At 33.8% G+C, this 21,775-nt stretch overlaps 3 protein-coding genes across 4 annotated transcripts; 1 reads left to right on the forward strand and 2 right to left on the reverse strand.

The window, feature by feature from the left end:
• The first annotated feature begins 636 nt into the window (after positions 1-636).
• Positions 637-2,697, forward strand: LOC18022032 (phospholipid hydroperoxide glutathione peroxidase 1, chloroplastic). The gene is made up of 6 exons (XM_006405041.2): positions 637-1,095; positions 1,314-1,390; positions 1,497-1,558; positions 2,042-2,160; positions 2,232-2,399; positions 2,498-2,697. Exons 1-6 carry the CDS (start codon positions 844-846, stop codon positions 2,525-2,527), a joined length of 708 nt encoding a protein of 235 aa, XP_006405104.1. The 5' UTR covers positions 637-843; the 3' UTR covers positions 2,528-2,697.
• On the reverse strand, positions 2,684-4,675 carry LOC18022162 (CBL-interacting serine/threonine-protein kinase 16). The gene is made up of 2 exons (XM_006405042.2): positions 3,982-4,675; positions 2,684-3,432 (listed from the first exon to the last, which is right to left on the reverse strand). Exons 1-2 carry the CDS (start codon positions 4,671-4,673, stop codon positions 2,724-2,726), a joined length of 1,401 nt encoding a protein of 466 aa, XP_006405105.1. The 5' UTR covers positions 4,674-4,675; the 3' UTR covers positions 2,684-2,723.
• Positions 4,676-15,068: 10,393 nt separating this feature from the next.
• Positions 15,069-20,675, reverse strand: LOC18022163 (ribonuclease H2 subunit A). 2 transcript variants are annotated; one of them, XM_024158443.1, is made up of 9 exons: positions 20,661-20,675; positions 17,066-17,307; positions 16,913-16,984; positions 16,314-16,437; positions 16,134-16,221; positions 15,891-16,028; positions 15,722-15,809; positions 15,521-15,641; positions 15,069-15,409 (listed from the first exon to the last, which is right to left on the reverse strand). In XM_024158443.1, exons 2-9 carry the CDS (start codon positions 17,139-17,141, stop codon positions 15,235-15,237), a joined length of 882 nt encoding a protein of 293 aa, XP_024014211.1. In that variant the 5' UTR covers positions 17,142-17,307; positions 20,661-20,675; the 3' UTR covers positions 15,069-15,234. The 2 variants fall into 2 exon arrangements, with proteins under 2 accessions (XP_024014211.1, XP_024014212.1); XM_024158444.1 differs by lacking the exon at positions 20,661-20,675 and adding an exon at positions 17,356-17,491 and having other exon boundaries at positions 17,066-17,143.
• Positions 20,676-21,775: the final 1,100 nt, after the last annotated feature.

Here is a 21,775-nt window from a genome sequence, read left to right on the forward strand (position 1 = left end):
CTTGTATTCATTTGAGTACAACACAATGAACATAATTCGTAACCGAGAGCCAGATAGTTGGGATAAGGATCTGCTAAAGGAATTGAGGATACAATAAATTCCACTCAACCTTAGATTCATTATTTTGGATTTACCGATTCGGCGATTCTTGATTCTCAAACTTTGAAAAAGAAAATGTGAGTTGATATCAACGATGTCCTTTCATAAGGACCACATTTATTCTTTAAAATTATTTTATGGCTAAGAAATGTTCAAAAACTAATTTTTTTGTTGAAATGTTCAATATCTAATTTAGCAGTTAGCAATGATGGCTGGATGATAGTCTATTTGGAAGCAAGACGTATATATATACATACATATTCCATTTTTTTAATATATTCCATTTGATTTTCATTTTGGAGCCATTTTCTTGCCTGGTAATGGGATTATATTTTTGCCGTTAAATTATTATTTATTACAATTTTATAAATCATGACCGAACAACGATAAATGTATTCACTATTCACTTGCACCAAATTTACGTTGAACAATTTTATACCACACTAAAAAATCGTATAAATACATTATTAATCTAATATCTTTCGGAAATCGAACTCTATATTTTATTAATCTAATAAGCTCTGGAATCGAAGGGGCTTACACGAAATATAGGATTTTTTTTTGTGCCGTCTGAAATCGATTATAGGAGTATTTTGGAATAAGTTTTTTTTTTTCTTGTAATGTTTTTGGCATGATATAAAATGCTCTCGACCTTTAGCACTCAAAGTTTAACTTGCGTTGACACTAGTGTCTAGTCGAAAGTACAAGAAGATAAACTCGTCTCAGTTTCACTAGGAACCAAAAATGGCTTCTTCTTCTTCTTACGCACCATTCTCTGCTATCTTCAACGGTTCCAGACCTAACCCATCTGTAAAACCCGCGGCTTTCCTCGCGTCTTCCTTGAAATTCTCCACCGTCATATCGAATTTCGCAAATCTGAGTAATGGGTTCTCTCTGAAATCTCCGATTAATCTTGGGTATCTCTTCAAGTCGCGGTATTTCAATGTCCAAGCTAGAGCTGCTGCAGAGAAGACCGTTCACGATTTCACTGTAAAGGTTTGATTTTTACTCTCTTATCCAATTACAAAATTAAAAAGATAGGGTTTTTCTATTTGGGAATCTTCAGATTGTAATCAAGCCCAAGTATTTCATCTTGACGATTCGTATTCTTACTGAATTTATAATTGGGTTAGTGACTTCAGTAGGAGACATACTTTGTAAAATCTGAAATCTGAAACATAATTAGATTTTTACTGTTTTTTTGTTGGAGGCAGGACATTGATGGGAATGATGTTTCTTTGAACAAGTTTAAGGGGAAAGTTATGTTGATCGTCAATGTCGCTTCAAGATGGTAACCTTCTTCTTCTCCTCCTCTTGATGTGATTTAGAAATCGCTTCTGTTGTTAGTTCATGTAGAGGTTTCTGATTTCAAAGATTTTGTTTTGATGTACACGCAGTGGCTTGACATCATCAAATTACTCAGAGCTCTCACATCTGTACGAGAAATACAAGAGCCAAGGTGAGTTTTCATTGGCTCTCTCATAAGTGTAGTGAAGATAATATATCACATTGATCTGTTCGCTATAATCAGTACCAGATGGTCTCTTGTTTACGAATTTCTTATTAGTTGAGTTCATTTTCATATTCGTAGATGGTTCTTACATGTTCAGTGCCTTTTTGGACATTTTAGTGTTTGTTTCTGACTAAAAGTACATTGCATTGCTTGTTCACTGCATTGTGTTGTAGATCTTTATATCATTATCGGTATCAATAAGTTTCAGTCTTATTGTTGCTACTTGACGCCATTACTACTAACTCGCCACTCACCTTAGTTTATGGAAATAAATTGCTCTGAAACTTTTGAAATGCTAGCAAATTCAGTATCTTTGTTGGACTGATGATAATTTCAACTCATTCGTTCTTTGTAGCTAAAAGAATTTTTAATGACTTTGTAGTTACACATCACAAACCTTTGTTGTTGTTGTTGTTGTTCTGCTTACAGGATTTGAGATTCTAGCTTTTCCCTGCAATCAATTTGGTGGCCAAGAGCCCGGTTCTAACCCTGAGATCAAACAATTCGCTTGCACCCGGTTTAAAGCAGAGTTCCCTATATTTGATAAGGTATAAATTATCCAAAACATTCAATGTTCTTTTTCGGTTTGCAGATTGGAATAAAGTTTGAATTTCCACAGGTCGATGTGAATGGACCGAGTACAGCTCCGATCTACGAGTTCTTGAAATCAAACGCAGGAGGATTCTTGGGTGGACTCATCAAATGGAACTTTGAGAAGTTCTTGATTGATAAAAAGGGAAAAGTCGTTGAGAGGTACCCTCCCACCACTTCCCCTTTCCAAATCGAGGTACGGTTTAACACGACTACTTCCGGTTTAGCTCATATCGGTTTGATTCCCGGTTTGTAACCCAACCTGGTTTTTTTTGTTTCTTGGACTGTTTGCAGAAAGACATCAAGAAGTTGCTTGCTGCTTAATAACTTTTGCTTCATGAGAGTACACAGAAACTAACCGGTATTTGAATCTTAATGTTACCGGTCATGGTTTGTATACATTGTACCGATAATGGTTATGTTATATATTTTTTCATAATGTAAATTATTATATATATTATCACAATAGACAATCTCGCTCTTGCATACAATGCCAAAAAAAAAATTGAAATATTACAGTTCATGAAGTATTATTATTAGTTGCGTTAACATTATCATTAGTGTTAACATCGTCCTCATCATCATCACCTTGCCAAGACCAGACAATGTCTTTAAGAGCTGGCCTGACGTCATCCTCGCAAAACAAGTAATACTCCAAAGTATCGCCGGAGGATTTACAGAACTCGACGACGGAGACTTCAGGAGCGACTTCGAAAACTTCAACCGTCACCGATAGTCTCCCTTTGCGACCTTCCGTTCTCCTCTGCAGCTTCATCTTGCAGTCTTTAACGTGTTTCACCCTCATGTTCATCTCACGCGCCGCCGTCTCTAGCCTCTCCTTGACGGATATCGCCGGCAACTTTGAAGTGAACATTCTTTTGGGTTTCCGTTTTATCTCGAATAAGCTGGAAAGGTCGAAACCTGAAGACATTGATGAGATGAATTGGAATGCGTTGAATGATCTTGGAGAAACTCCGTCGTCTTCTTCTTCCTCCGTGCTCAAGAGATGTTTCTTCTTCTTTTTCGCCGGCGGCTCCGGCGGAGATGGGATTGTCTCGTCGATTGAAAAGGCTACCGGCGGTGTGAAATTCTTCCGGAACCATGGAATCCGTTTGATCTCCGACATTGTAATCCGTTGTTCAGGATCTGCCACGAGCAACATTGAGATCACTTCCTCTGATTCCGACGAAAACCATGGCGGGAATTCGATCTCCGCCTTGAAGATCTTTCTGTTCATTGATTACACAGAAATGTTGATCATTTCACAATCCGGTTCAACAATACCAAGTTTTAATAACCGGTTTTTGGCAAGAATTGAGTGATCATTGCACAATACCAAGTTTTAATAACCAGTTATAGGCAAGAATTGAGTGATCGTTTCACCGGTTCAACAATACCAAGTCTTAATGACAGGTTATTGGCAAGAATTGAGTGATCATTTTACAATCCGGTCCAACAATACCAGGTTTTAATAACCGGTTACTTATAGGCAAGAACTGAGTGATCAATTCACAATCCGGTTCAACAATACCAAATTTTAACAACCGGTTATTGGCAAGAATTAAGTGATCATTTCACAATCGGGTTCAACGAGACCAAATTTTAATAACCGGTTATTGGCAAGAATTGACTGATAAATCCGGTTTAACAATACCAAGTTTTAATAACAGGTTATTGGCGAGAATTGAGTGATCATTTCACAATCCGGTTCAATAATACCAAGGTTCAATAACCGGTTATTTGCAAGAATTGAGAGTAACAAGTTTAGCACTACTTACGTGTACAAGGTCATGACGTTTTCGTCGATAAACGGCAAGAATCCAGCGAGGAGAGCATACAAAACGATGCCACACGACCAAATATCCGCCGTAGCTCCGTCGTAGCCTTTATTTCTAAGAACCTCCGGCGCAACATAAGCCGGCGTTCCACACCGCGTATGGAGAAGATCGTCGCTGCTGCCACGTCGACCGCCGAGCAGCTCCGGCATCATCAAAGCCGAAAGCCCAAAATCCGACACCTTCAGATCGCCGGCTCCGTCGAGTAACAGATTCTCCGGCTTAATATCGCGGTGGAAAACGCCGCGGCTGTGGCAAAAATCTACGGCGGATATCAGTTGCTGGAAATATTTCCGTGCAAGATCCTCCGGGAGCTTTCCGTCTCTGTCTAGCCTCTCGAAGAGCTCTCCGCCGTCGACGTACTCCATGACGAAGAAGATCTTCTTCTTTGTGGCCATTACTTCACGGAGCTCGACGACGTTTGGGTGACGGAGGAGACGCATGACGGAGATCTCTCTTTCGATTTGCTCATTCATGCCTCGACGTCTCGCCACGTGGTCTTTTTTAATTACCTTGATTGCCACGTCATCGCCGGTGGCGATCTCGGTTCCGTGGTATACTTTGGCGAAGTTACCGGTTCCGATAAGTTTTCCGATCTCGTACTTGTCGAAGAGGACAGTTTTCGATTCCTCCATTATCTCTGGACTCGGTCTCTCGCTACTTGATTACAAGTATATTGGTGAGGATCATTATGTGAAAATTTGTATATGGTTATATACATAAATAGCGAAATTAACAGATACGTCATACGTGGATATTATTATTTTTGTATTAGTGAAGTTAATATTTGTTTATTGTGTAACGACTAAGTGAAGTGAATAGAAATGTTCTGTCTTATCTAAACAAAGTGATGTACATAAGATCTGGCAAATTAAATAAGATAGGATTAGGGATGAACAAAAATAAATTAGATTGGAGAATTGAATTCAACTTTAATCAGTCATTCAGTTTCATCCAAATTCCAATCTAGCTATAAAAGTGCCTGAAAAATAAATTAAATGGAAAAATTATTAAAAAAACTCAGTATAGTTTAACTAGAATTATTCATACTAGTTCCATTTATTGAAAGTGAGAAAATTCTATCGTAAATGGTGTATAGATTTATTTTGAATTCTTATAATGTAGATAAAACTACTTTAAATGTTTTATTTCGAGTGAACCATTCGCCATACTTCTAAATGGTGTGAAAAATTCATCGTAAGCAATAAAATAATTATTTGTAATAAGTTATAAGATAAGTATCTTCTAGTAATTATGTAACAAACCAAAAAAATCCTCTAACTATATACCGTATACTAGTTGATGATCCCCATTTCGCACAGAATTTTGTAGTATTATTTACTAATGTAGTTAGAAAAAAATTTGATCTTGACACATTCACATAAAGCACTATAAAACTAATCATCTAATGCTTCACAATTACACTTTAATTTAATATCTTATAAAATGTCTTTCATATTAAATAGCGAAGAGGCAAATGATTCTCAAAATATTCAAGTACTTCTAAATTTATTAGAAACTAACTTATATTTCTATTTTTCTATTTATAAATATGGAATATATAGATGCTCATTCATTTAACATTATAAACTTTTTGAAGCGTTTGATCTTCTTCCAACTTGGAAGTTCCAACGAACCCCATTCCTAACATCTCCTTCCAAATTCACTAACATGATATATTGAAATGTAAACCAATTTTTAGCTAGATTTAAACCTAATATCTGTTTTCTTTATTTTTATTTTGTTTCTCGATCCTCTGTAAAAAAAATATTTAGATCATACTGGCTAACCAAAAATAAACCAAACTTTTAATTTGGGGTAGTTCGGGTTCGGTCGGTCCTGATTTTTTTTTTCCTATGCCTAAGTTTATAGTTTTTTTTTTTGTTACTACCATGAACATATTTTTAATTTTTCAAACAAAAAAATAAAAGAAGGAAGGAAATACCTTGCAGAAATCTATACTACTATATACAAAAATAGTGGACGACGTGAAATTGACGTGTAATCACCGTTAATGCTACGCATGTTTTGAAATGGATACGCATTAATTAAATATAGCTAGTAACTTAACTTGTCCCGATAAAATTTCAATGACATGTCTTTTTTAGGTAAGGCAAGATGTGACCTTTTTTCTACTTGGCCCTGAAAATATTTTAAAACAATTTTATTGACCTTTTATTTTATATATATATATATTATTTGTTTTTGTTAAATATTTCTTTACTTTTCATAGTGGAGTTTCATTTTCTTTTTACTTTTGCATAAAAGCTTTGACTCTTTTCCCACTTGCGATTTTATCCGATGGTGATAATTTCTCATAAACGTGAATTAAATGGTGAACCTAGAGACCAAATCGCTCTCTCGCTTTTTTGGGTGCTAATTTCTTGTGTTGATGGATTCATCACATTTTACAAAGTAAGACAACCAAAGTAACTCATTACTTTTTTCTGGAAGCTTAATCAACGTACAAAAATAAATACCGTCACGGAAAAATGAATTAGCACTTGGTCTTACGATATGAAATTCATAATCAATACTGTTTGCTATAAGATTGCCATAGATTTCTGTAAATAAAAAATAAAAAAATTGCTGCCGTGAAATAAAATAATTAAACAAATTTCTTCAGCTAGGACATGTGTTTATGCCAGTGTCACACACCGTTTTAGCCGTGCATAAGAAGACCAGATATACCGCACACCAAAATATAATATTAGAGATTTTAAATATTATTTTATTCCAGCGATCACAATTGATTTTATGTCTATGTCAACAAGAACCAGTCAATTATTTCAATTGATATAAATATTAAATACATAGATAAATGGAGTTTAGAGTTCATGACTAAGATGTATCATAAAGCAGATTTTAACGAACATAACAAGAAGTCCAAGAAACTTTCTGATGCACTAAGTCAAGATTTTTGGACCCACCATTAATACTAACAACATATAGTTTTAGGCCTAACAGAATTCTAGAGTGGAAAAAAAGAGAGTAACAGTTTGACAGAGTTCATAGATGACAGTGAACTTTTCGATGCAACAGTTTGTTATTAGACCATGTATAACGGTTTGCCTTGCTCCCGTGATCGAATTGAGACCAGCCCTTACCTCACAAAAAATGGCATTTAGAGCCTAACCAATACATATACATGAAGTGGAGAGCGAAAAAACAAAACAGATGATGCCATTGCCCTAATTGGTGCTGTTTGATACAGTCCATAGATGACAATGATCAACGTTTCAATGCACCGGTTTGCGACTAGATCATGTTTAACGGTTTGCTTGGCATCCGAATTGAATGCAATCGAGCCTAAGGATGCCCCAAGCCTTCACTCCTGTTATGCTTTTGTTTAGTTTTGTTTCTTGCTTTTGCGGTTGTTCGCATCTACTTGTCTCAAATGAAACAGCAAACTCCAAAAGATCGGTACATACTGTTTGCTCCAAAACCACTTTTAGTATTTTAATTTAAAAACGTTATATTATTGGCTCAAAAAAGAAAAGAATGGTTCCATACAATTTGCAAATAAATTTAATGGGAAATTAAAAAGTTAAAAAACTTTTTTGAAAAGAAGTTTGAATTCTTGAGAGCACATGTATACACAACGAATTAATAGAGTGGGAACCAACAAGTACTCTAGTCTAAAATAACTCAAGTTAGAAATCTGTGATTTATAATAGCATTCCATGTCTTCCAAATTTAGGAGGTAACTGGAAAAATTATACATTCATGGGATGTAGTTTCTTCTGTTTGGACTTCACGGCTTTACTTCATAGAAGGATTTTGACAGAGAATTGAATCCGCAAGACTCACAATGTGCATTTTAAGTTATATTCAATAATACTTGACATATATCGGTACTAGACTTAACTAATCTAAGCTAGAGTTGTGTATAAAATTAAGATCCAAACATCACAACTTCAACAGATGCCAAGATTGAATCCTAGAGGTTATGCATTAGACAAAAGAATTCTCACCGGCATCATCATGAATTTAGCCAACGACTCATCACTTACCCAAAAAAAATGTGTAACAGTATGACCAAAAATTAAATACTAGCATTGATATTTTGACGACAAACAACAATATTTTTCAACAGCATTAACAGTACAAAAGCGGAAAGGCATGACACGCATCAACATGTGCCACCAATACAACAAACTCATACAGAATGTGTGTTTTGAGAAACAGATGAAAAAGGAACATGTTCTCAAATTAGTCTAAGAAAGCAAACCACCAGAAGAATATTCTTACAAGATTCATAAAAGTTGTAACATTATTACATCGATTCAAATATTTATTTATATAAATGTCAGTATACTAATTATACACCAACATATATTAAGTATATAACATAATTTTTTAAATAATAAGCTAATTATGTACCCCACGGAATCAAAATGTACGAGCAGACCATTTAAAAACCCAAGAAACCAACGACTCATTCTTATAATGCAAATATCATGACCAAAGTACTCTTGCCACAACTAGGCCTAGCCACAACCTTATACACGCAAAATGAGATGATATGAAAGAAAAAAAAAGATGATATGATATGATCTCATGATATCATATATATATGATATGAGTTTATATACAAGGTAACTAGGGATTCAAAAGCCTCGAGAGAGACAAAAGGAAAAAAAGAAACGATATAATATATACATGAATCGAGAAAATTAAGGACCAACCTATTAAAAACTAGGTTATTATGCTAATTTTACTTCACCACGCGTTAACTCATAGATTAAGCTTTTTCGATACTACCCATACCTTAAACTATAATGAATGATTTTTGTCTAAAGCTCTCACCCCGCATGCAAGCAGATCGGACCAAAACTATACACAAGAACAAGCTATCGTTTAGATCGTATCTTCTTACCTTAATTTGGAGATGAACAAGAGGGAGCTAGAGAGAGAGAGATTGTGTATATGAGAGAGAGATTGAGAAAAAGAAAACAAGGACAGGCCAAAGATATCAGCACCGGAATCTGACAGAAAGAGCAGTGAGCACGCAAGAGAAGCAAATGCAGTGAGATCGGATACAAACATATGCAAATTGCCTTTGTGTGCTCACTCTCTTCTGTCAGTTTCTTTGTGTTTTCTTTTGTCCCAACTCATTCACTCACAACCCATCCAACTTAAGAGATCTACAAGATGGAAAAAAGAACAAGAATCATGAGATCAGTGAAAAAATAAGAAGAAATAAAGGTTAGATCTGAGTTTTAACTAAAGAAGGCAAAGAAACCAGAGAGAGGAAAGAATATATATATGAAAAAGAGGAAAGAGATCTTCTATTTAAGACACCCTTTGGAAGATCAAGTCTAGGGTTTTTGTCTAAATCGAGAAAAAACATAACTAAAGAAAGAAAACAAAAAAGGGAAGAAGGAACAAAGATCTGATGAGGAGATAAGAGAAACCTTATCTCTCTCTCGTTCAAAGAGTCTTACCTTTCTTTAGGGCTTTTGTCGCTTTCTTTATCTCTCTTACATGCAAAGGGAACAGATGTCTGGTGAGGCATTGAATTGAACAAAACATTATAAATTATAGAGTTTCATCTCATGAGCTAAAAATGGCAACCCACGACTCCAATGATCCTGAAATTTGGTAGTAAATAAATGGTCTTGATGAGGGATGTACATATATATATATATACAGATTGTGAACAAGTTAGACCTCTTTTTTAACCAAAAAGTTTGGTTCTTTTTTAGAAGTATTTTTTTCCTCTTTTGCCAACTAGTGTGCATTTAATATGATTTTTGTTAATTTGCATTAATTTATTCTGCCCTTTAATTTGATTATTATTTTTCAATTAGTTTCTTCACTTTCTTTTGTTGGCGGAAGACCAACACTAACAAGCCCTAAAAAATTGCGAAATTATCGAAGAAAAACCAAACAAATAGTGGTATATATTTAGATAAAAAAAATAGTGGTATATATATCGATAACATTTTTGTTTTTAAATATATTTTTCTACCGAATGATTTTTTTTGTTTACGTAAGGCTTTTAACAAGTAATTCATATGATATAATTCATACACTATATATATACACTTAAAATGGGTTAAATTTATAGGTTAATTCAATCAAATCCAATCCATTAGTTTTAATGATCAACTAGATTAGGTCAAAAATGGGTTAATCGGATTGATAGATCGAATAAAGTGAATTAGAATGAGTTGAATTACCTATTCTATTAAAACAAAAACATTTTTAGTGTCTGTTTCCAAACACACCTAGAAGTTTTTTAAAATATTTAATTTTATATTATATTTAATTTTAAAATTAGTTATTAATTTAAATATTGTTAGATTTCCTTAAATATAGATCATATTTATTTAAATTTCGAATTTTTCAAAATGTTATTAATTAAATTTAATTTACAATTCAAAAATATAATTTAATTTTATTACTAAAATTTAAATAATAATTTTAATTACTTTAAAATTCCTTAAATATATGTTAGATTTAATTTAAAATTTTGAATTTAAACAATATTTTCATAATAACGCAAATAATAAACAAATGTTTTATTATATTTATCATAATCAATTGATTTAAAATATCAGATATTTAGTATTATTAAATATTTATATTATATAATAATATGATAGAGCAAACTAGAGTTATGCATGTATAATTACAGTCTTATATTAATTAGTTTGTTAAAATATATAAGATATTAAAACTAATTTGAAACAATTAAATAGATAGATTAGCCAATTCATAAATATATAGATTATTTATGTGTAAATTTAATATCTTACATATTTTAAATAATATTTTCATAATAGCGCATATAGTAACAAATGTTTTATTATATTTATCATAATAAATTGGTTTAAAATATCAGATATTCAATATTAGTAAATATTTATATTATATAATAATATGATAGAACAAGCTAGAGTTATGCATGTATAATTACAGTCTTATATGGATTAGTTTATTAAAATATGTAAGATATTAAAAACTAATTTGAAACAACTAAACGGACGGATTAGCCAATTCATAAATATATAGATTATTTATGTATAAATTTAAATTTACATAATAACAAAGTTTATAATTAATCATTAGATCAATATATACTTAATTAACTCATATTCTTATTTTGTTAATATACAAAATTATACTATTTATAGTTAAAATATAATAACAAAATTTTTGATTTTAAAAAATAAACAACAAAAATAAATAATATTAATATATATATATATTATATTAAAAATAAAAAATAAAAAAAAATCTCGTGCGTCTGCACGAGATTAAAATCTAGTTATGGGTTAATAGAGTATAATGGTTAGCCATTAATCTACTATTTTTTAACAGAAAAATTTAAGTAAACCAAAATCAAATATGTAAATGAACATTAACATATCTAACCATAATTAATCAATATCGATTTACAGTAACAATTTTATTGAGTTAGAGACTTAGAGTTTTGAATAGCTGTGTATGACCAAATTCAATTCCGTGATTTTTCCTCTCACAACTTAATTTAATTATTAAACAGAGTTTTTATGTTTTGGTAGAATGTACTATTGGACCTGGTGACTGGACCACCATAAATATATATTAGACTTATACAGTGTAATTAGGTTACGGATTGTATCAAATTATTTACCCTGTATATTATGCATTGCCTAGTGTATTTAATAGACTAAGAAATCTTTTTGCAACTTATAAGGATTCTAACATGGTATTAGAGCCATAACCAAAAAAATCTCTATTAAATCAAAATTCTCTAATAGATTTAATATCTCGATTACTATTTTTTTTTTTATTCATTTGTTTGACCTCGTCTTCTTTAATCCCTTTTTATTGAAGCTCTCTCAATGTCAAATGATGAAACAGCACGTTGTTATTGATTGATATTCGACCACTAAAATGAAATCCAAAACTTGTGTTGAATATTTTCGATGGATTATCTCTCTGTGTCATTTAATTTTCAGTAACACCACAAAATTTATCTTTCAATCGCTGTTGCGTGTCCTTAACTACAACGAATGGTTCACACAAATCTGTGCTCAGCTCTTCAAACTCAGCTTGGAAAAAAATTCGGATTTGCACTTTGCAGACCGGTCTATTCCTCCATGTGGCGAGGATATTCATAAGATTTTTAGGATTTGTGTGCATATAATGAACTTTTTGTATCGTAGATAAAACTCACTATAGTGGAATCATTATGATCTTTTATCCCCTCATTGATGTTTCTCACGAGCTTTAGTCACAATTACAAAGACGTTTTGCTGTGAAAACGGACGTGTTTAACATCTAAAACAGAATTTACAATTGTTTTCGAAAGGGTCTTGCAATTGAGGCATAATAAGGGAAATCAACTCAATTGTCGACCATTTATTTGACTATAAATTTGCAAAAAGCTACTAAAAAAATCTAAAAAGAAAACGTGAAGAAAACAAACTTCGTCAATCTATTCATGGGAGTTGATAAAATAGTGTACGGTTCTATCAAACTTTTTCAGAAATTGTAAAATGGATTTCATAGTATTTTATTAAGATACCACCAAGCATTGTACTCTCTAACAATTGTAGCTTAATTTTTGTTCACTCTCTAGAATGTCTGAATAGATAGAACATCGAATATTATCGCTATACCTACAGACATTCCTTCCAGTCACATTTTGTAGAATCGTGATCGCTTATGAAAAAGTTATATCGACTCAGTCTAAATCAAAGAACTTTGGAATATAAAATAAGTTATCTAGATAAAAGGGATGTGTAACGAATAGATTCACTGGAATATGTCTCGAATACACCAAAAGAAATAACAAAAACAAAGCTAAAGTAGTTAAGCTTTATCGAAAGAAAAGAAAAATAAGATAAATTTGTTGGCTTGTAAGGGACGGGTCAAATTTGAGTGACGTGGTTTCACACTAAACCAGAGAGTCGAATGAACCTTTTTGACCGTCGATTTGAGACATTAACTCCATACCGTTGGATCTGTCACTTTTGGAAGAGACCTCTATTCTCTCCATTTTAGACTAATAAACAAGGGTTTGAATGTGTTCTGTTTTTCACTTTTCTTTTGTGTATCATGACGTATGCCTATATTACCCAACATATATAATATATATTCAACATAAACCATGAATTGTCGCTAAATTTTAAATAAATGAAAGGTAATTTTTTTGGTTCAAAAATAAATTAGAAACGCAATGTATGTATTGTTTGCCTTTTTAATTTGCAACCAATGTTTCAAATATCAATCTTTCAAAAACAAAAATTAATGTTTCAAAAACCATCATTATTATTATTATCTTAATAACATAATATTTTGATAATTTTCTCAAAATATATATATATATATATATATGTTTAAAGCAAATTGTTAAATAACAAAGTCAAACAAAACAATTATTTTTTCCTTTTTATCTTGACTCAAGTATTTTGTTTCCAAGGGTGTAACTAAAAATCTATTTATCAAGTACGCTGCGATGATTTCAGCTTCTGACTTGGTCTAAGTGGGCAGAGCAAAGGTGTGCTGGTCCAGATGTCCAGCTCTATTTTTTTTAAAAAAAAAAATACTTCCCTTATAGTGAAAGGCCCATTTTTACGAAAACGTTTAAATTAAATCAAAACAATATAGTGGTATAAAACTATAAATGGTGTATCAAAACATGATTCTGTAATTTTACCAGTTATAATATTTATTGTTTTTATATCTTCACCTCTGTGAAGAGTGATTTTGGAATATACAGCTATATATAGTTATCTCATATAAATTTTATCCAGTTCAATTCTTTCCGCTTACAATTATTCAGTTATTTTTTTTATGTAATTTTATCTGATATATCAATCAAATCTAATCTTTAATAGAAACTAAGAGATGACAAAAAAAAAAAAACTAAGAAAATTTAGAAGAAAAAAACTCCTAATTTAATTGGACCGAAGCTAATAAAGTCTTTGTCCAAATTTTTTGTGAAAGCTTTGTTTCTGTCATCATAACACCACATCTTGTTGATGATACAGTAAAACCTCTATAAATTAATAATGTTGGGACCATAATATTTTATTAATTTATCGTGATATTAATTTATCTATAAATTAATAATGTTGGGACTATAATATTTTATTAATTTATCGTGATATTAATTTATCTATAAATTAATAATTATTAATTTATAGAGAAAATTTGCTTTCTGTATATAATTTTTAAAAATTTATTTGAAATAATATTATATTTTAAAATTTTAACAAATCTTATAATATAAATTATGATTAACAATTATAACTATCATAATAAAATAGTTTTTAACATCATATTGGATTGTCCATGTAAAAAAATATATGTTCATAAGTTTAAAATTTATAAAAAAAAACCATGGCTACTATCAGTATTAGTGATGATAAATTGAAAATAATACTACAATACATTTAAAAACATTTACATGTAAGAAAATCAATTATCACATCAAAAAATTATCATAATTTTGAATGTATATAGTAAAACAGCAATAAGAACTACTGATATAATAGAGAACCAATGAGATTTCAACTTTAAGTAAAAACAAACACATTAGTCATATTTTAAAATATTATATTTACATATATTTACATAAATTTATATAATTATTAATTTATGTTTTTGTTGGGACCATATATTTATATAAGAGTTTCGAAAAAAATTATTATTTTATTATCTTATCGAATTTGATGAATTTTTATATTAGCCCGATTTGAGACCAACAAAATTTATTAATTTATAGTGATTATTAATTTATCGAGTATTAATTTATGGAGGTTCTACTGTAGTTTGATTCATTTCACCAGACTACATTTAGATGAATATAAGTTAAGTTCTATGTCTCCTAGTTCTAGCTTCTTTACATATATCATTAGAAATTGTTGCAATACTTACATTTGATAATTTCATCAAAGGCTTTTATTCTTGGATCAATAAATTCAAAACTTTCTCGAGTAATCATCGATGAAAGTGGTAGAGTCTACCTCCTAGACTAAATTTTGTCGATGGAGAACCCCAAATAATAATGAATGTAATCGAGTAGTGCCTTTGCCTTGAAGATTTCACAAGTGAATCATAACAACAACTCTCAACGCTCTGTTACAAGTGAGTCATAACAAGAAACATTAGTAATATCACAAGAAAAGTTAGAGGTATCACAAGAAACATAATAGTATCTTTGCCTTAGAGAAACATTAGTTGGCTTTTGCTAGTCTAAAACTGAGTGATTTGTTGGATTTTGCGAGCCTGGAAAAATTTGCAGCGCCCTTTCCCGCTCGATTCGATTTCTTCGCTCCTACTCTCGCATGTTGTGAACCCAAATCTACTTAGCTTTGACTGTCGCTTGTTGCTATTTCCATTACCACTCTCGTCAGCTTCATCTGATTCCCTGTCCAAGTGCATCAAACATCATATTCAACAAGTGAAGATTCTGCAATAGAATGAGATAAATGAAGGATTCAAATTCAATAGAGTATAGTAGCAATTCGAAAAAACTAACCATGTAACTTCAACCTCGCCTTTCAAATGTGCAGTGCAAGTTCCCCAACTGAAACGGACAAGTGATGGGAATCCAAACACAGAATGTTTGTGTTGCTCTAACCATGCCTTTGTCTCAGGATCTAAATTGTATTACAAACAATATTAGTGCGTAACAGTTGCTAAAAACATAAGCGATTTGAGGGAACGAAAAATAGTATACCTCCAGGATATCCAGAACCAAACTTTCTGTTTATATCTTCACCGGTTTCTTCTACCAACCATTCTCTCACCGCTCTGTCTCTTGTCACCTGAGAAGGTGATATGTTTAGTGACTTCTAGCTACTGAAAAAGCTTCGAGATAGATATTGAGAATCCATAACATATCTTACCTTAGCCACAATACTTGCCCCACTAACAACAGGATATAGACTGTCAGCTTTCTTCGAAACGACAAACTTTATCGAAGGAAACCTCGCAGACAATTTTATTCTGTACTTCTCAGGATCTCCCACAGTATCTAGGTAAGCCTGCAAAGCAATTTAGAGCTCTGAATCTAGCAGATATACATATATATGGCAAATAAGCTTTTCTCTCGAACGATGATGCTTTTGTTTCCATCATAAGCTACTCACCTCGGTCAGAAAAACTCCCATGTCTAGAACCTGTTTGATGAGCCCCATTGCGGAGTTATGCGAAATCTCATTTAAATTGATCTTGTTTCTGCAAGAAAACAAAACCAAAGCTATTTGATACAAGAACCAATCGAGCCTGTCAAATCTGCTAGCTTCAAAATATATTATACTATTACTAACTTTGCGAGCATCTTGGCTGAGAGTTCCCTAGGACCAATGACATCGACGGCCCATCCAAGTGACTTGTCAAGCTTTAAACTTTCATATAATTCTTCTCTTTTCTCCTCTTTTAGAGTCTTTGAATCTGCAGGCATAGCAGCAAAAGGCTTGAGTGGAACAAAATGAGGCAAGAGATTATAAATGTGATAAAAAAGTGTCATGCTTACTTATCCCTTCTCAAATTGGAATCTCGAAGTACCATGCTTAAACTAACAACTAAACGAAAGGTTAGAAATTTGACAAAGGGTTTTAGTAATGGACTTAGAATCACCTAACTGGTTGCTTGTAAGACCACTAGTACAAGATATCCAATCTAAATGAAAGGTTAGAAATTTCATAAAGGGTTTTGGCTAATAGGCTTAGAATCACCTAATTGGTTGCTTGTAAGACCACTAGCACAAGATATCCAATCTAAACGAAAGCATAGAAATTTGATAAAGGGTTTTGGCTAATAGACTAAGAATCACATAATTTGTTGCTTGTACGACCACTAGTACACGAAGAAACTACTCAATGCATCTCAAATCACAATTCTTTAACATAAAGGAAAGTAATTTGACCTGCAAAATGGAGAGAGGCGAGAGAAGACTGGTAGGAAATGGGGCAGTACAAACATCCATAAACCATTGGTCCTGTTTGTCAACAAAACTGATAAGATTCTTCTTCCACACTCATCAAAGAAGAAGAAAGGAGAAAAGAAGAAGACGAAAAACCTAAAACAGGACCCCTCCCCGCTTCGTCGATTCCCATGAGGCAAGGTTGAGATGCCCATTCTGGCGTGAATTCCATTCCTTTAAACAAGCAGACGTAAAAATGGGTTTTAGGGTTTTGGTTCTCTTGAGTTTTGGGCAGCTTCAAACTAAAGCCTTTGGGTTTCTATAGAAAAAGGAAGACTACTCCCAACAGAACCACGCTAAGCTAAAGTTTCCGGTTATAAGACGAAGTGAAAGGAGACTGAAACAGTAAAACCTGAGTAACCGATAGATCCGATCCAGAAGCTCACCTAGAGCTCGGGGAACGGTAAACCTAAGCCTAGAAGAAGATCACGGAGGAAGAAGGGTCTTCTCGGAGGTCAAAAATCAATGGTGGATTGAAGATTTAGATGATGACAGAGTTTAGAGGAAGAAGATGATTTTGATATTCTGATTGATTCTCATATTTGGCCAAAGAGCCTTACATATAGTGATTAAAGTTTTATGAACCGGAATTACAAACCGTAATTAATATAACTACTAAACCAAGATAAACCAGAGGATATGGAATAATCCTGTAACAATACTCCCTCGTCGACAACATCCTTGTCCTCAAGGATGACAAGTTGGAAGCTCCTTGATGAATTTGATGGAACGTCAATGCAACTTGGTCTGGAGGATGCACTTTCCAATGGACAAAGACCGTGATGAATGCTTTGTTGTGGTGGTTAACCTTCTTCTTGGCACTGTTTTCAACAAACGGGGATTGTAGCAAAAGTATAGCAGTAGTGGTGGAGGTCGGATAGAAGAAATAGCATTTCTCAGTTGTTACCTCTAGCTTCGGGACTAATCCACTAAGCCACTCAAAACCATGCTTGATCCTCATAATGTAAAGCATAACAACACAGAGCATATAACTGAAAATGTGTGCATTATCCAACTTCATTTTACCAGAGATCAATAAGTCCTCAAAATTGTCGGCTTCTGTCTTGAAAAGAAGGTATAATTGCAGAACCGTAACAGAGATTATAGAGGCAGGAAAGCCATCGATAGAATGAGCAATGTAGAGTGTTCCAGAATGTGTATGACCAGATTCACAATCACAATTTATGGCTCGGTTCCATATATCAATCAACCAAGTGAAGTAGTCCAGACCTGAAGAACTTGGGGGTTCAGTACTAAACTGCTTCAAATCGTTGTAGTGTGTCCAAAATCCAGGATGCAGCAGCTTGTGGTTCTTGAGGAATAAGAGCTTGGGGTCCTTCTCGAGCTTACCCAACCTCTGAAAGCTCTTCTTTATTGTCTTGAAATCTGGAGGTCGTGGCAGTGAACCATAGAGTAACTTAAGTGATGTGCTGTAGAAACCAACAACTCTAAGCCTCATGAAATCGCCATCTCCATAGTCACTGACCAGATAAGAGAGCTGGTGTGTGTTTTCATCTAGACTCACGAACTCTTCTTCACCTCTACGGTCAACTTGATTAATCTCAAGTTCACTAATATATCCATCAGCTGTACCAACCTCACGTTCTTTTGTTACCAAAACTAATATGACCTTACCATCCTTTAAGAAATCATTCTTTCTCTTCTTAGCATCAGCTTCAACGCTCTTCAAAACAGTGGCGTGTAAGCCATCAAATAGATGAAATGTAGGAATTAACCTGCAACATTCCAGCAACACCACCATTCTAAACTTAGATCTCCATTTGTGCTTCAAATGGAACTTCATACGAGCAAAAGTAAGCTGTCTCAAGCCTACAACTAGCAGTGTTCTGTTTCTTAGCAAATCAGGCACGTTAAAAACTTCATCATGACCAGCGTGACCCTTAGCTTCAGATATAAGCCCAACAAGTATTCTCAATACACCATTCCTTCTGCGAGACTGAAACTCGAACGGTTCCAGTAACACACGTTCTGATCCCTTTTTATTTCCGGCTTCAATGTTCATCAGCGCATGCTTTCCTTTATCATAAACCAACCGTGACTGCATCTTTTCACTTGCAACTAAAGGCTCCTCACCAGGTGTTTTTCCTCCAACGAAATCAACATACATCGATTCCAGCGGTAAATAAGCTTTGTAGTACGAGTATATTGAGCCAAACTTCTCCAATAAGACTTTGTTATTCTCGCCTATTCCATCTAGAAGCAACTGGTTATCTTCGTCCAAAGGCAGAGATATGACCTTTGAGGAAGTTACAAGAATTACAACTCCATGTTTCAACAAAAGAGTGGTTCCATCTGTCGATTTGTGTGCCTCTGAGTTGTCTTTGAACTTGTATTTCCAAGTCTTTGACCACTTCTGCTTCCTCTTTCTAGTTCTCAGCAAACCTTTAAGCATCTGATCTGCGCAATCCAACTTTGTAACAACAGAAAACTTCTGAGGCATCTCAACCTCTCTTGGAACATAACCAATTTGTTCCACCACAGCACTCACGTAATCGACAACCTCTTGGGTTTCTATGTCCATAATCGATGATTCTGGAGTTAACTCAGTCACTTTACCATAGCCCCTCAATATACTAGACAGCCTGTGCATTAACCTCATCGATTTACCATCTTTGTAACATTTTTCTAACCCTTTCCACTTATCATGTTCAGTCGCTATTCCACCAGGTTCCCACATTCTATTATTCCAAGATGAAATGAGTTTCATCACCTTGTTTTGCTCATGTTCATCCTCTTTTTCGTCTTCTTCATAAAGAGGCTTGAACTCCTCTAGATCCCAATTCACCACTTGCATCTGAGGATATAGAGACGTTTCAAACTGATGTGATTCTTGGTGTGACTTCGATTCTTTCTCTGGCCAGTCCCAAAAATCCAGAGTAGCCGGTAAACCACCTGGCGCCCATACATGACCAGTCTTATGTGAGAACAAGAGCTTATCATTTGATGAACTGATCAGCATTGTTGAATCCTCCTGATACTTCTCTGATAATGAGAAATCAACATGAGATCCACAATTGGCAGAAATCGTTGGAGATTGCGTGCCCTCCAGGTGTTCGATGTTTTGCCCCGAGAGGTGGAGTCAGCTTTTCCTCTGCTATGGTTTTAACCGGATTCTCTTCTTGATTCGAATGAACAGGATTCAACTCGTTATCATTAGAAATTTGGTCATATTCACATTCCGTCATGAAGATCTGTGCTCTCTTGTGTTTCAAATGATAATGACCGGGGGTATCAAGTTCTTCACAAAACAAACACAACCCATTTTCCATTCTCTCATACACCTCCTCACATGAGTATGTTTTCATGATTTTGTGCCCTGGAGAAATCGCACAGCTCTGATACCAATGAAACAGTAAAACCTGAGTAACCGATAGATCCGATCCAGAAGCTCACCTAGAGCTCGGGGAACGGTAAACCTAAGCCTAGAAGAAGACCACAGAGGAAGAAGGGTCTTCTCGGAGGTCAAAGATCAATGGTGGATTGAAGATTTAGATGATGACAGAGTTTAGAGGAAGAAGATGATTTTGATATTCTGATTGATTCTCATATTTGGCCAAAGAGCCTTACATATAGTGATTAAAGTTTTATGAACCGGAATTACAAACCGTAATTAATATAACTACTAAACCAAGATAAACCAGAGGATATGGAATAATCCTGTAACAGAGACGAGAGACTCAGAAGAAATCTAGAGAGCTAAGAAAATCGGAGAAGGTGCCCGATTATTCCCGGCGAGCGATATCAACCGGAAAAATGAGTTTGACGGTTTAAACTCTTTTCTAATTTTGGCTGCTTGCCGGTTTGATTTGCCAGGTAGGTTAAATGTTTTTTTGTTTCTCTTTTTTTTTTGTCGTCAATTAAGTCCATAAAGGACAAGCCCAAAACGGGCAAAACAAGGGTACAAAGTTTAAATCCATATCAAAGCCCAAAAGGTCAAAAATTACAAAGAGAACACGGAGAAATTGCACATTTAAATCCTCAACTATTTGCAATCGGCACAAAAAATACCCAACTATCAAAGTGGCAAAATAATTTCTCAAGTTGTCGTTGACCACGCAAATTAGGGATTAATGAAGTCAACAGTTAACTCTCTAAACGGTCGTCGTTAGTATTACTCTCGTTTTAATACACGAGTGAACTAAAAACCCCAAATAAAAAAAACCTAAGACGATATCCGGCGAAGCTTACCCAGGTCCGGCGAGTTTGCAGAGCTCTGATTTCATTGAGAAAGCTTGAAATCCGGCAGAGAAATCATGAAGAACATCATGAAGAACAAGAATGCTTGCCCAGAGACGGACATAAAATCATTTACAAAGACATCGCTTATCCACCCGAAATCTGTAAGTGTCGATTCTTTTAGCTTATTTTTCTATCCAGATTTGAGTAAGTAGAATACAAAATTGAATAGAATTGAAATCGTTTGAGTGTAGGAGGAGAAAAGTTCATACTCTAGGAATGAATTTGGGAGTTCATCTAAGTATGGGTTCATCAATGGAAAAAAGGGATTTCCAAAACAATGTGTGTGTGGAAGTGATGTTACCATCTATACATCAGCATCAAAAACTAATCCTGGACGTCCTTACTTTCGTTGTGCTGTTTCCAGAGAGGTAAGTTACTACTGCTCTCTACCTTTGTGTTTGTTATGTTTAGCTAAACTCTTGGTTTGTTCATGAGAGTGATAACGGCTATTTATGATGATACACACATCTGTTTGCATTATATGTAGAATGGGCATTTGTTTAAATGGGTCGAAGATGGGATATATGAAGAAGTGATCGACTTGTT

Source organism: Eutrema salsugineum, unplaced genomic scaffold (assembly GCF_000478725.1).
Source record: "Eutrema salsugineum unplaced genomic scaffold, Eutsalg1_0 scaffold_15, whole genome shotgun sequence".
NCBI classification, from domain to species: domain Eukaryota; kingdom Viridiplantae; phylum Streptophyta; class Magnoliopsida; order Brassicales; family Brassicaceae; genus Eutrema; species Eutrema salsugineum.